This window comes from Nilaparvata lugens, chromosome 8 (assembly GCF_014356525.2).
Source record: "Nilaparvata lugens isolate BPH chromosome 8, ASM1435652v1, whole genome shotgun sequence".
NCBI lineage: Eukaryota > Metazoa > Arthropoda > Insecta > Hemiptera > Delphacidae > Nilaparvata > Nilaparvata lugens.
The window spans coordinates 44,084,952-44,099,351 of NC_052511.1; the positions used below are offsets into that span (position 1 = coordinate 44,084,952).

A 14,400-nucleotide genomic window follows, 5' to 3' on the forward strand; every position below is an offset into this window, starting at 1 on the left:
CCATGTACGATAGCGCCTGTAGTCTACTCGTCCTTGCGGGAAAATCCATACAATGCAGCCTCTAGGATATACAAACATGACAACGGCAGGATCTTAGCTTCCCTGAATGACTCTCTGCATGGGGTTCTTGGTGGCGTCCTAAACATCATTCTCAGTAGCCGTTTTTGCACTCTGAAGGCCATCAATGAAGCGGGTGCCGCACCCCAGAATATCAGGCCATACGTTAGAGCTAGCTGGAAATATCCATAGTACGCTATTCGAACTATTCTCTGGTTCACCTCCCTTATCAATTTTGATATTGTAAACCCTGCTGCACTGAGCCTTTTTACCACCTGATCAATATGTGATATTGTTCCATTGTTCCACTTAAGTCTTACATCAACATTGATTCCCGAAAATCCAAATTCTTTCACTGGAATTATACTTGTTGAATCCACAGCAAAATTCAAGTTTTTGGGTATTAAATTTAAGTTAACTTAATCAAATCAAGTGTCTATCCAGAAACAAAAAATATAAAAATGGTACAGGAACCGGCAGGGAAATGCTTTCACTTTTCATAAAACTTACTGTACGTATGCTTCCTGGCTTCTATGAAAAGATAAATTAATTATATTTATGAGTGAATAGAATAACATACCTTTTTATAAGATAGGAGCTCTACATGTACCGTATAAAATTCAGAATAATTAGATTATTCAAAAATAATAAATATGGATTAAAATATTTTTCTGTTCAAACTTGGCGCCGCGATTGTGTCGGCTGCACCGTTAGTGATGCTCCAAGCGGCGTATTGTGAAAGCCAGCCTGAAGCAGGTGTTTGGGGTGAAGGACGCTTTATTTGAGAGAGAGTTGTGCAAAAACAACATGATGAAGCGGTAAAGTGAAAAATGGTATGTTTATTATTCAAAATTTATTTTATTAATAATTTAATTGTTTCCTGTATTTGCTATATGCTTGGTAGATGGAGTTGCTAAGGAAATTATTGACGTCCATTTGTCATCATCGGACCCATCTTGGCACCCTTTTATGACGCTGTCGAAAACATCCCCAAATAATTGTTTTGGTTCTATGTAATGACTTTTTGCCGTATTTTAGTAGGACGCTGTACTTATTGATTAGTTTCATTTTTTAAAGTGCCACGTTAATTGATCAGATTCTATATATCTGATCCTTCAATCAAAATTTATAATGAAAGATTAACTGAAAATGCACGCTTCATTGAACATTTTAGTCAATTACATGCTCTAAGTGAAGAAAAATGGGGATGATTTGAATTATTTTACGTCAAGGTTCCCATGTGATGTAGTCAAGTATTGGATTTCCTAACCATTATGTGAGCATTATTTCAAAAATTGCCGAATAAACAATTTTATATTTCTTTAATTTTGACATACCCTAAACTGATAACACGGATTTAAGGTTTGATGGTAAAAACGCGACAGTTTTAAATTGGAAAATGCCAAGACGACATGTTTGGTAATATCGGGTAGCTTTTCATAAAGCTTTTTGGTTAGAATTAGGTACATTATTTTTATTTAGTATGATGGAAGAAATAAGATACGGTAGCGATTACTTTATCTATTTTATCATGTGGGATAAAACTACGGTACCACAATTGATTACTTTGAGTGCATAAAATAAAGAATATTCATTTGATAATGATTCTTTTTAAATAGGTGAGTGGAATAATATCTGCTAAATTAATGCTAAGATTAAAACTTGTATTGGCTTGTGGCCAGGATGTGCTTCTGTGATGTTTTTATTTTTGTCCTTAATGACTTTTTTACTATTATTAAGTGACATGTAACATCTCTTGATAAAAAAAACATAAAAAAGTTATTTGGGTATTACGTAAATTTAACCAAATATAAATAATTAATTAATCTTTTCTGGTACCGTTACATTAGGCCTTCAGTTATTAAATTATTTATTAATTTTCATCTCCCCTCTAATTTCATATAGACTAATTTAATCATTTTCAGATCCACTCTTCTCTCCATAAACATTTTTGTAATGTTATCTTTTTTGTCATTCATTTTATTTTAACACAGGCTAAATTCCGTTATTATTAATTTACATAAGTGCAAATTCAAAAGTGCAATTTTGAATTGAATTTTGACATAAAGTGCCTAATTTATTGTTTCCTTGTGAGGATGATTTCGGCGGTGATAAACCAATTCCACTAAAATATCCTCAACACTTATATGAATCAAAACAACTAGGTTTCTAGGGAGTTGCAGCAGCGTGGAATACATTCCAGCGGTCAAAACAGTCGATTTAAACAGTGTGTTATGGAAATTGACTCAGCTCAATAAGAAAAAAAACCTGGAAAACACTAGTTCCCGGTTGTTTGATTATCATCGTCAATTCCCTTTAGTGTGTGTGTGTGTGTGAAATCAGTATATTGTGTAAGTCTTGGAACGTTTCTCTGGAAAAAACTAGAATAAAACTGCAAAAATAAACAAAATATGACAGAAATACAGTCTGTCCTGTCTTTTCTTGTATGCTGTAGCTTCCTACTAATGTAATCACCTAATGTATTTACAATATGTATGAAATCCCTAGTCAAATAAATGAGTTTAACTGGAAATCTGGACAGGGGTGAGCTATTGCGTCTATGCGATCACAACTACTCAATCCCAATTGCATATAATAGAATCAGAAAAAAGAAAATCAAAATATCTCCTAACGCTATTCTAGCAGGGAAAAACACTACCCAGATGGAATCAATCAAGCTATGAGGCTATTCAATCAAGGCCGAACTGATCCATCAAAAAACTAAGATTATCACTCTGTAATAAAGCAATAAATTATTGCATGATTAAATTATTATTATACTGTGCTAATATCAACTAGTACTACAACTTAATGTAAAGAACAAGCTTTTGTGTCTATTCGAATACAACTACGTGTAATAATATAACTAAACACACCGAACAAGCTATTGCAGCTATTAAAAAAACACACTTGTAAAGTAATTAATTAAAATAATAATAGATGCAATAAGTTACTTCGATTTTACAAAATCAACTCTATAAGTGACCACTATTAAACAGAAAAGAGTGGTTACCCTAAAACTGGGATTTTAAAATAGATAACTCAAATGAAAAGGAAATATTATTATTCTTTTAAACGATTCACCACTTTTTTCCTGACCCTATCCCCATGGGAAAACTAATAAAATCAAATCAGAATTCCACGAAATTATTTCTGAATAAATAATAATACAATAATAAGAGATCAAAAACCAAACTATTAAAGAAACCTAAATAACTGAAAGAGTATAACATTTCAACAAGAAAAAACTCAAATAAACAAGCCTTCTAAATAAATTCTCTATGCATATGGAGACTTATTCATTCACAAACCTACACGTAAGCTTACCTCTATAGCAATCAAAGTTCTATAGTCTAGCAGGGCTGCTCTCTTGCTGGAAATAAGCTGCTTCCTTCACGGCTTCTCGTAGTGAATAGAGAAAGAGCTGTCATGTGTTGGTTCTTTTATAGTATTTCAAAATTACTGGATAGTTCATGTTAGACTAAATTTAAATAATTAAAAAAAACTTACTACTGTAATAATCCTATTTATAGACCCAAAATTAAGTATGTTGGTGGCGTCCCACCACTTTGAGAGATAAGGCCGGCCGGCAATACTAGAATTAATTAATTTAGAAATCTATTCTTAGCTCATCATCATTTGATCTCAAACGAAACGATATTATAAAATAGTGAGGATCGAAAATTGAGACACACTTCCCACTCAATTCGAGAAATGAAAAAAAAATTCTTGCCACACAGAAAATTAGGCATTTGTGCAAAAATGTCATGTTTCCTGCCCAGCAACACATGAGTATATGAACAAAAGCACACAACAAAATAAAACACTTCCCCCATCTCTAAAATAACAATAACAAAATGAAAAGTCATAATCCTGGAACACTCTTTGCATTTCTTTTTCCTGTATATCCGGCTGGGGCAGCCCTTCTTTCCTGGTTTCCTCCGGTATAGGGATGTGAGGACGGATTACGGTGGATGGACTACCCTCTAGTCACATCATCCTTAGTCCGTTGCACAGAATACTCAGAATACATTATAGTAGTTTTCTCTGGTCCGTTGCTAATTTCCATCTCACTTTTTATAGTATTTAATTGTTGGGGAGACGTTCCTGCACTTCATTCAACAGCTGTTTAAAGTGTCCTCCAACTCTCTTCCTTCAAGACTTCCCTTCCATCGACCATCTCCCGCAGCAAAAGGAGGGGTCGATTTCTAATGATGCCTCCAGGTTGGTTTCCAAACCTAGGGCTTCAGCAAAAGATCAGAGGAATACCCTACAGTCAAAGGCATTCAATTGTTGTGAGCATTTCAATGCTGCCAGCCAGGTCCCAAGTCCGAGGGGGAGCTCCCTCCTGCATCAGAGCTTGGTCCAAATATCAACTTATTGACCTTAGATGGCATCTCATGCCCAACGAGTCATATGAAGATAACCTATTGTTTCTCAGGTTGACCACAAACCAGTGGTCACCCTCCCTGAGTTTTTCCAGAATGGAAAACAGAACCATTTCAGCTCTCGTGAGTTGAAGATTGTGGAAGGCTCTCCAGACTCCTGGATAGCCTCTGTTCTCCCACGAGGGAAGAAAAAAGGTGTACATGGCCACCAGCCGTGGAAGATTGGGGACCTCTTCGCTTCTCTTCAAATATGCATTTATGATTACGTCAGTAATCTACTCTTGTGGCATTAGGCAGTCAAATTCCTTTATTGTTGGGGTATTCTAGGATTTCATGTTTTTGCTATCTGATCCTCTATCACAATCGAATTTCTATAGTCTAGCAGGGCAACTCTCTCGCTGAAACTAAGCTGCTTCCTTCACGGCTAGTAGAAAATAGGAGGCGAAGGTGTCAAAAATGTCACACTTGAGAAACGGATACCGTATCTTGGAAAACTATAAAAGATATGAAAGAAGTTGTCAGATGAATGTTGTAGTATAGGCATATTTTGTATAGAATAGTCATCTACATAAGACGAATAGTTTGGAGATAAATACGAAAAAATGGTAGCTTTAATCCACTCCCACTCCCTTAACACAATAGTTAGGGGTAGGAACTTTTTATATGTTGGCTCCTTACTACCCTGAGCAGAGCTGAGGGTTCAATAATTGTCCTCTAAATATTTTCCTCTACACCCTCTTTTGAGCATTCGTTTCCTGCACTTTATTGCTTTTTGTGTAATTTCGGTTTTTGTAATTTTTGAAAAATTATGTAATTTGTAATTTTTGAAAAAATGAAATATTGCATTGTTGCTTGTAATAAAATTTTGCTACTATATAGATTATGACATGTTGATCACTTTTTTCCAGAGCAGTTCAAAGAGCTAGAAAATCAGAACGTTGACAAGATGAATTTCTCACCTTTCGGAAGTCACTTTCCGGCTTCGATCCCACCCATCCACCAGTTCAGCACCAAGTTCACGCACGACTCGAGTGTAACGAATGAGGCGGGGGGTGGCGGTGGCGGAGGGGGGGTAACTGTAGTGAACGGGGTTGCCTCGCAGACGAGCACCGGCAACGGACTCAACGACGAGGGGGTTGTGGGCTCCCCTCCCCCCGCCCGCTACCAAAACCACTACAACTCTCAAACAGGTAACATGCCGCCGCAGGCGCAGGTGAAGTATCAGCGAGACAGCAGCACACAGGTCTCTGGCAACATGATTGCTGTCTCGCCGCCACCCAATGCACCCACAAAATACGCCTCCAACGACAACGTCCACCACTACGCAACAAACATACCAGATGTCTACACTCAACAGCAACAGGCACAACAACTCAACCATAACCAACAACAGCAGAAGAGACCGCCCTCCTACCATAACGACAACAACATTCACGGCCAGGAAATGCAGGGAAACAACGTGAAGCAGGAGGAGAAAGAAGACGGACAAAATGGGGAGTACTCGACCATCATCCAACAACAGCAGCCGCCCGGAATGCCCCCCACCTGGCAGAGCATCGCCACTCCGGGCTCCACTGTCGCCGACTATCTGTCGCACCTTCCCGCCTCCACACTGCCCATATCTCTGCACCACTTCTTGAAGTACAGTGCAGAGTCCATCAAGAAAGATGCTGAAACAACGATAGATCAGCCGTTATTGCATCAACAACAACAGCCGCAGGAGCAGCAGCAGCAGCAGCAACAACAACAAGGTCCGCCGTCGCCGGCCAAGAAAAAGAAAAAGAAGAAAGTGCCGAAAGAGAAGAAACCTCGCCCGAAACCGGGGAAATACGCCTGACAACTGCGTTGGATGGTTCGACGCTGTACTGCTGTCCCGAGTGTCACATGGCCTATCCAGACAAGTCACTGCTCGAACAGCACCTGCTGGGCCACACCATGGAGCGCCGCTTCTTCTGCGACATCTGCGGCGCCGGCCTGAAGCGCAAGGACCACCTGACACGGCATAAGCAGAGCCACAACCCGGACCGACCGTTCGTCTGCACCGTCTGCATGAAGGCGTTCAAGCGCAAGGAACAGCTAACGCTGCACTTTGTGATCCACTCGGGCGAGAAGCGCCACGTGTGTCCCGAGTGCGGCAAGGGCTTCTACCGCAAGGACCATCTGCGCAAGCACACGCGCAGCCACATAGCACGCCGCGTCAAGGCCGAGCTCAGTCAACATGTGCCCGCCAACGCCAACGCAAACGCCAACCAGTCAGCCGGCGACAACCAGCCCATGTCCTCCTGAGGGTCGGCCTCGGGGGCTGGCTACACCCCCGACATGATGGCTTTCGTATCCGCCGCCCGCGACGCCTTTTAATCACCACCATTCTAGTGCAACGTTTTCTTCATGCTAGATTCATCCACTCCGAATAAGATTCGAAATTATCTCTAACTATTACTAATTTGTTGAGGAAAAACGAAAAGTTGATTGCAGTTGTTACACAATTGTTAGTAGAATGAATCATTCATAAATATTTCAATGAGAAGACTTTGAATGACTTTCAGACTTTGATTGAGAAGAGGTATTACAATATTATTCATTTGATGAAATAAAAAAACTCTTTCTTTAAACCATTATCAATTTTCAGTAATTTCCGCTTTCGAAAGATTAGAAAGAATTCGTTGAAATGTAGGTTATTTATAAATACATTTCGAGGGTTTAACTCTTTGAAATATTTATTTCATTGAACTTACAGTTATAAATTATTTGTCCAATGAAGAAACAACTCTATACCTGTAAGTTGATTGTAATCAATATTATAAAGATTTGAAACTACAATTCATAATAGTATAATGACCGTAACAAGATTTTCTTTGGTCTATCCAATTAGTGGTTGTGACAAATTCAGGTATTTTTTTAACATGAATGATATTGAAATACCAACTACAAATTAATGTAGTCTTGTTGTTCATTGGTCTCTCTACATTGGATTACTCTACAATCTACTGTACATAATAATAAAACGATGGGTTTGCTGTAACAATAGTCTACCCTCCTCCCAGCAAGAATCCATAGCTAATAAATTAATTACGAATATTCGAAGGTTTCACAGATGTGAGCTCGTATCAACTAAATTACTCTTTATAATTTCACATAATATTCACTATCAGCAAATATAATTTGTCTTGATAATTAATGCTTCGGCAGCTATTTTCTACCTATGGAAAATATAGGTAACAGTGTTTCAAGTGTTTTTCCAAAATTGTTTCAGATGGCTTTAATGCTTGAAAAGCATTTTTGTTAATTTTTGATCCGCATACAAGAAAATTGCTTGCAATGAAATCGAACAAGTATTGAAGCGATGAATTCATATTGTGCTTGCTCAGTCGCAATGAAAAACAGTAATATGCAACAATAAAGACTTGCTTCTTGTTTATTCTATCTCGGTTTTAGGATAGTTAGACAATATAGTAAGGTAAAGAAAGACAGTGACAAACTTGAATCTATGCTAGTTTAGTTGCAAATATCGATCAAAATGTGATTGGTTCGGATGTATAACGGGAGACGCGCTTTTTAAAAACTACCTGTGTGTATGATGTTTATGCGTAGGCAATGAAATGAATTGTTAGTAAGGAATGCTTCTTATTTTAAACAATGGTTATCAAAATCAAGAAATCATGGTGTTCAACTAAAAAATTAGTAAGAAATATTAAACAAAATATAGGTGAATTATAATACAAAGCTGATAATTCTTAACATTGTAATTCATCTAAACAAAATACTTGGATGAAAATCCTTTTAAGCTATAGCATTTATTTTTATCAATCCGGTATTATCATGAAAATGAACAATATAACAAACATTTAAAAAAATGTATTTATCTATCTTAACATTTGTGATTTTTTTATTCATTTTTCTTTTTTTTGTAAGTTTTTATTTATTTTTTTTTTAATTTGCTCATGTAACATGGTAATATGAAGAGAGCCTGTTAAATTCCCTTCTCAACATTTTTTTAACTTTCATGAGACTCATTGCTCAAACATTAATGTTTATGAAATGAAGGAACTATTTTTTTTAAGATTCTATTGTTTTCCGCTTTAGTTTTTGGAAATGTATGGAACACTGTTGGTTAATTGTCCGAGGAGTTGATGTATTTTGATACGTGTTGCTAGTTTATCTTGTAAATTAAGAATTGAAAGAATTGTAGTATATTTGTAAATATATTGATCAGCCAATAGACTTAAATTAGGTGATACCATTATACAAAGAGTTTTTATAAAAATCACAAATTCGTCTAGTCTATGATACAATATAATCAGTACTGCAGTTGGATGCTTTAAATTTATAATAGAATGTAATTTATGACTGAGTAAAATTGTAGAATTATTTCATTCAGTTTAAAACAACTGTAAATAACAAAAATTTTGAGCACTAGTACGTACTAGATAGTATGTTTGAGGTATTATCAGCTTTGAATAGTATTATTAGCAATTGTTTGCTATTTTGTAACTGTTGGAGAATTTCATTAGTATATTATAATAGCATACTTGCCAGTAGATGATATATTATAGATAGTAGATTAACTCGTTACTCAGGTTGCCTTAGAGCCTCTTAATAATTAGGATATTATGACCGAACAATAATAATTATTTACATGTCACAAACAGCTTTGATAGAGATATTCAGCTTTCAGCAGAAGAAAAATGATAGGTATAAACATTAAAAAATGTGAAAGTTCCAAGTATTATGATGAATTGATTGCATATTAGCTGGAGTAGAAATGTAAAAATGTACGATACTGTACTGTACATTCTTTTGTACATGTACTTACACACGCTTAAAAATGAGCTACTTCAGCAAATTTTCAAATGGCTGTGATCGATTATCCATGGATTTTTAACTGTGTAACTTACATGATTCATAAAAATGCCGATTTCAGAATGAAATGTTTTGATATGTCTTGAGATTCTTTAATCCTAAAGTTGATTTTTTCATCTTACTTCTTATCAACTCTCTAGTCTTCCTTCGGGCGTCTGTCTCGCAAATTTAAAGAATTCATTCTATATCTAATTCCATCTTCATATAAGTTACGGAATTTGAAAAATAGCCGGCATATGGACGCATATTTGTTATTTTCTATGACATAACATTTCTAACACAAATTATATAATTGTATTATGATAACTGCCAATAGATTCTATCAACAAATCCAATTTATAGTATTGGACTAGTTTGTGGATTATCTATTATTCATCATTTATTCAATCATTTGCAATGTGACACAACTTGAAGTTTATTGAAGGGAATGATGAGAGAACTGTCACCTCTCCAATTGGAGAACTGGAAACTAGTCACTATTCCAAGTGAATAAATAAATTAAAATTTTCTATGATTCCCAGTATGTTCTGTTCCTGGTGCAAAAATAAATTCGTGAAACTCACGCCTGATTTGTGAATAGAATAATAATACATAATACCAGAATTCAATTTGCATTTAAAGGTTTTATTTTTCTCCAGTACCATTTATAATTCTCCATCAATTTAGGCACATCAATAGTACAGGTACTGAATTTTGAATGCTTAACTGCATGATGTAAGTTATCTTCAGTTTAATGATCAATTAAGTATTCTTAATAGAATTATCCAAATATATAAATAGATCAGACAATATAATCCAATTCATTCAGCTTTAAATTATTATAATAATTTCAGTTCCTTAAATTTATTATTGTTACCGTACTTATATTGAATAAGCTAGTAGTTGTGTGGATTCTCCATATGAAATATGTACGTTTTACTGTCGATTATCTTATTTTAATTGTCATTATTTAATTCACTACCTGTAGCCCAATTCATTTGAAATTATTGAAAAATTATAGTAAGTTATACTGCATTATATGTATACCGTAAACCAAATCCTTTCTCCATTAGCTTTCTTGCAAATGCAAACTATACACCCCAAATGGAAAAACCTCAATTATTTATTTAATTTCTTATTCATAAATACTCGAGATTGGATAAAATACTCATTTTCTGTTCTAGATTTACTTCAAATCCATGGGAAATGAGTTTCGTTCTAGAAATAGATGCTTCAGAAACACTATAGTTCTTTTCCAGATATCAGATTTGGATTCACTTCACAAAGTATTGTTTAAAAGAAGCTAATTGTACGTCATGAAGCTAATTGAAATAATTTCTTCCTTCATGTGAAACATACAAGCTTCAAATCCTTATCATCGCCAATTTAGATGCTCCCTGTATTGCAATTTTTATATTTTTCCAATGAAAAATACACATATATTTCATCAAGTGCAATTTTCTCAACTGTTTCCATTACAGTCACAAATAATTGAATGAAATTAAGAGTTAATTTACTTATTGATAGGTAGCTTATGGATATATTTTTGTAGTGTTGTCTTTTAGATTTCAGTGTGTTGTGTTATTGTTTGATTGTGTGTTGTAAAAGTTATGATTATTAATAAAAAGTGATCTAGCTCATAGACTAGCATAATTATTGGGGGTAGAAAACATGAACTTATAAAGTGAATTGAAAAACAATCAATTTGTAAATTAGTGGGAACCATATTCTTGGTTTTCTTCCATAAAAATGTAAAATACATTGTGTAAATAGCCTGAATTACAACAAATACTATTGGTCAATAATAGAATTTTAATATTTATCACAGAAAATTGTATCTGTTAGAGTACATTTGTTGCGACGCAATTTTCCAAATTTATTTTTATTAGAGTGCTCAAAAATTAGAATTATAGTTTTTATGACTGTTATTTTGATCTCATCTTGTGCTCTCTGAATAGTTATCTCCTGCCAATGTCCCCTTTTAATTAATACATTGGCTCAATTACCATATAGATTAATCACATTATTTTTCTTTGAGATCTCGATTATCGGATTTTCAGGAATTATATGTTAATATTAGCAGATTATTATCGATCACCATTGACAGCACAGTCTGTCTCAATTCAATATTTTCAAAAACAAGATAAAAACCATGATTAAATCAAGAACACTTGCTTCCATTTTCTTAATCTAAACTTTCCATATTCATCTTCCAATCTTCTGCTTCCTTCATGCTTTCGAAATGAATATTAATTATTCCCTCCACTCACTATAAAACTCAATGTGTTTCAACTTTACTTCCAATCTCATTTTTCGATGCCCTTATTTTATTTTTTTGTAAAAATCATTTACCAATAATTAAGCATTTATTTGTCATTGAAATTTTTCTGATAAACTTTCACTTGATTCTTATCCATTCATTCCGACATTTATTGAATATTTCAGTTATTTTGAATGTATATACCGTACTGAATCTTCAGAAGAGACACTGTACAAAATGTTGAAAAGTGATGAATCAATATTTATTGTAATAAATTGACACATGTACTGTTGAAAAATGATAATACTTCCCTGCTTTGAGGCAGGCGCCTACTGTGAATCAATCAATCATTTTGTAGATTATACAATATACAGATAAATTATATAGAGTTGAATAAATAGTTGATAAAATATATAAGAGAATAAATAACTATTATACATGCATATTTATATAAAATATATTATACACACGCAAAACACAAGAATATGAGTATTTGTAGATTATATTATAGGCTATTATTAATTATTATTATAATAGAATTTAGATTTATTCATACACAACCAAAATAGAATTATTTCGTACAATACGACCATCAGTACAAACTAAGAGCATACCAAAATGTATTTTATTACTTGAAAAATGTATTGTACTCTAAGAACATCCGGATAATATATTATGCATTAAAAAAAATCATACTTTACAAATCGTTTTAGAAACTTTAGATCTAATTAATTTGATTGATTTATTAATTCAGGTACTATATTTTAATTATTGAATAGTTGAAATTAAACAAAGTCAGTAGACAATTTATTATGGAAAATTAATGAAGAATTTTATGTTACTTTAACCCTTTATTATTTTATAGAAAATTTATTTGTTTATCTAGCCTCTCAAGTTATTTTTTCGGCTTTAATCGCTTTACAGTGATATGCCATAATCTAAAAAATTGAATTAATTTATTTTCGGGAGTGATGGAAATTTTCATATATAACTTACATTGTGTATAATACGAGAAAAGTGAAAAATTACTCTCAAACTATTGTTTCATTGACTATATTGATTTATTGAAGAGCAGCATTGAACGAAAACAGAAAACATAAATCATAGTTCTTGAAGAAACCCATTAAAGAAATAAATTTTAATTTATTTTGTTGAAATTTAATTGCATGGATTTGTTTTTTTTTAGAATAATTTTGGAGACAAGTAAAATCGATTTATTCAGTGGTTGTTTTTTATCATTTTTTATTATTCAATTATGGTATTTTTCCCCACATTATAATATTATCTATAATAGATAGGCTAGTTCTATTATTTTCCAATATATGCTTACCAATTTGATTTTTTAACATTGGCTTACCAATTTTTTTTAACAAATATAAAAAAACTATAAAAACTATATTATAGTGTCTGTTTGTCGTAAATTTACAACCGTCGATAAAAATATCAGAACCAATCAGAGAAGGCGTTTTTGAAAAGACTGTTTCTCTGATTGGTTCTCGTGGAAATAATCACGGTTAGAATTTAACCGGCTTTATTACTGATTTCAAAATCATTAATTAGTAAATTTTAGTTTAAATAAATTACGTATGCTTGCTCTGTAGTACGGCATTGAATTTCGTCAATAAAATTGTATTTCTTTAATGATATAGGTATCGTTTTACTCTCCTTACCCTATTACCATAGGTAAGGAATATTGTATTATATAAGAATATTGGAATATAAGTATTGCTTTCCGAAAAAAATAAGGTTCCCCAATTTCTAAATTTCTATACGTTTCAAGGTCCCCTGAGTCCAAAAAGTGTTTTTTTGTTTTTGTGTCAGAATTGATAAAACCTTGTAAACGATTTGTGTCTTTGTTGGAGTGGTTTGTTTGTTTTAGGTACTGTTGTAAAAAATTGTTGTTCAATATATTGTTGAGAGTATTTTTTTGTGTGTACCGGTACTTCATTGTCTTTTGTGATTGTATTGAAAATAATCATAGCTATGTATTTTCAGGTTTCTGAAAATATTAACTATTAAATTTTGAAGCTACTGATTCAGTTCATATTTACAGTATTTTGATTATGAAACCAAAGATTATCCAACTAAAAGAGACTACAATTATCTATAAGAATTGACTATGTCTACCATTATTTTTCAAAGATTTTGAACCATTATTTTTAGCTTTATTGATTTGATATGATAGCAGTGTATAATTTATTAAGATTAGATAAAATAATCATATAAAAGTACTAAATTGAAAGATTGAACTCTTCATTTTTACATAGATCTGACCTTAGTACATCCCAGTTAGGTACTGTGAATATCCTGATGATTAAGCACTAAACAATATATTATTAAAAAGAACGTGAGTTTTTGCAGTGATAATTAAGAATGTCACTATTGTAAAATATGCCTGTAATATAATAAAAATTGTTGTGCTTGATTCATGTTTTATTCACACATATCTGAATGAGTTAGTTGCATACCTTGCATTTCAATTAAAAATTCAATTACTTGTGTTGAAATTCACTCGAAAAAGTGTGTGATCAAATCAAACAGTGATTTTTGATCCGGATAACTCCCGGAATATGGAGTTGGGAAACAATGAATTCCATTCACTGTGTTGAGGCATGGAAGATGGAACAAAAACCTCTGTAAATTGTTTATAATCATTCTCAGTTATTAATGAAAATTGAAAATTCTGACAAAGAAAATCTATTTTTGCAAAATTCTTATGTATAATAAGTTTGAGAAAAATGAAAAATCATAAATTTGATATCCAATTTCGTAATTAGTATATAAATGATACTGAAAAATCTAAAATATAAATCTATAGTATAGTTTAAAAAATATATAAATCTATAGTAGCCTATA

The 14,400-nt window shown here is 33.1% G+C and overlaps 1 protein-coding gene across 1 annotated transcript; it reads left to right on the plus strand.

Annotated features, from left to right (window-relative positions):
* Positions 1-792: 792 nt before the first annotated feature.
* On the plus strand, positions 793-13,969 carry LOC111044321 (adult enhancer factor 1). Its single transcript, XM_022329425.2, is given in 3 exon segments — positions 793-890; positions 5,359-6,268; positions 6,271-13,969. Coding segments are annotated over 3 exon segments (1,374 nt in total). The 5' UTR covers positions 793-887; the 3' UTR covers positions 6,732-13,969.
* Positions 13,970-14,400: the final 431 nt, after the last annotated feature.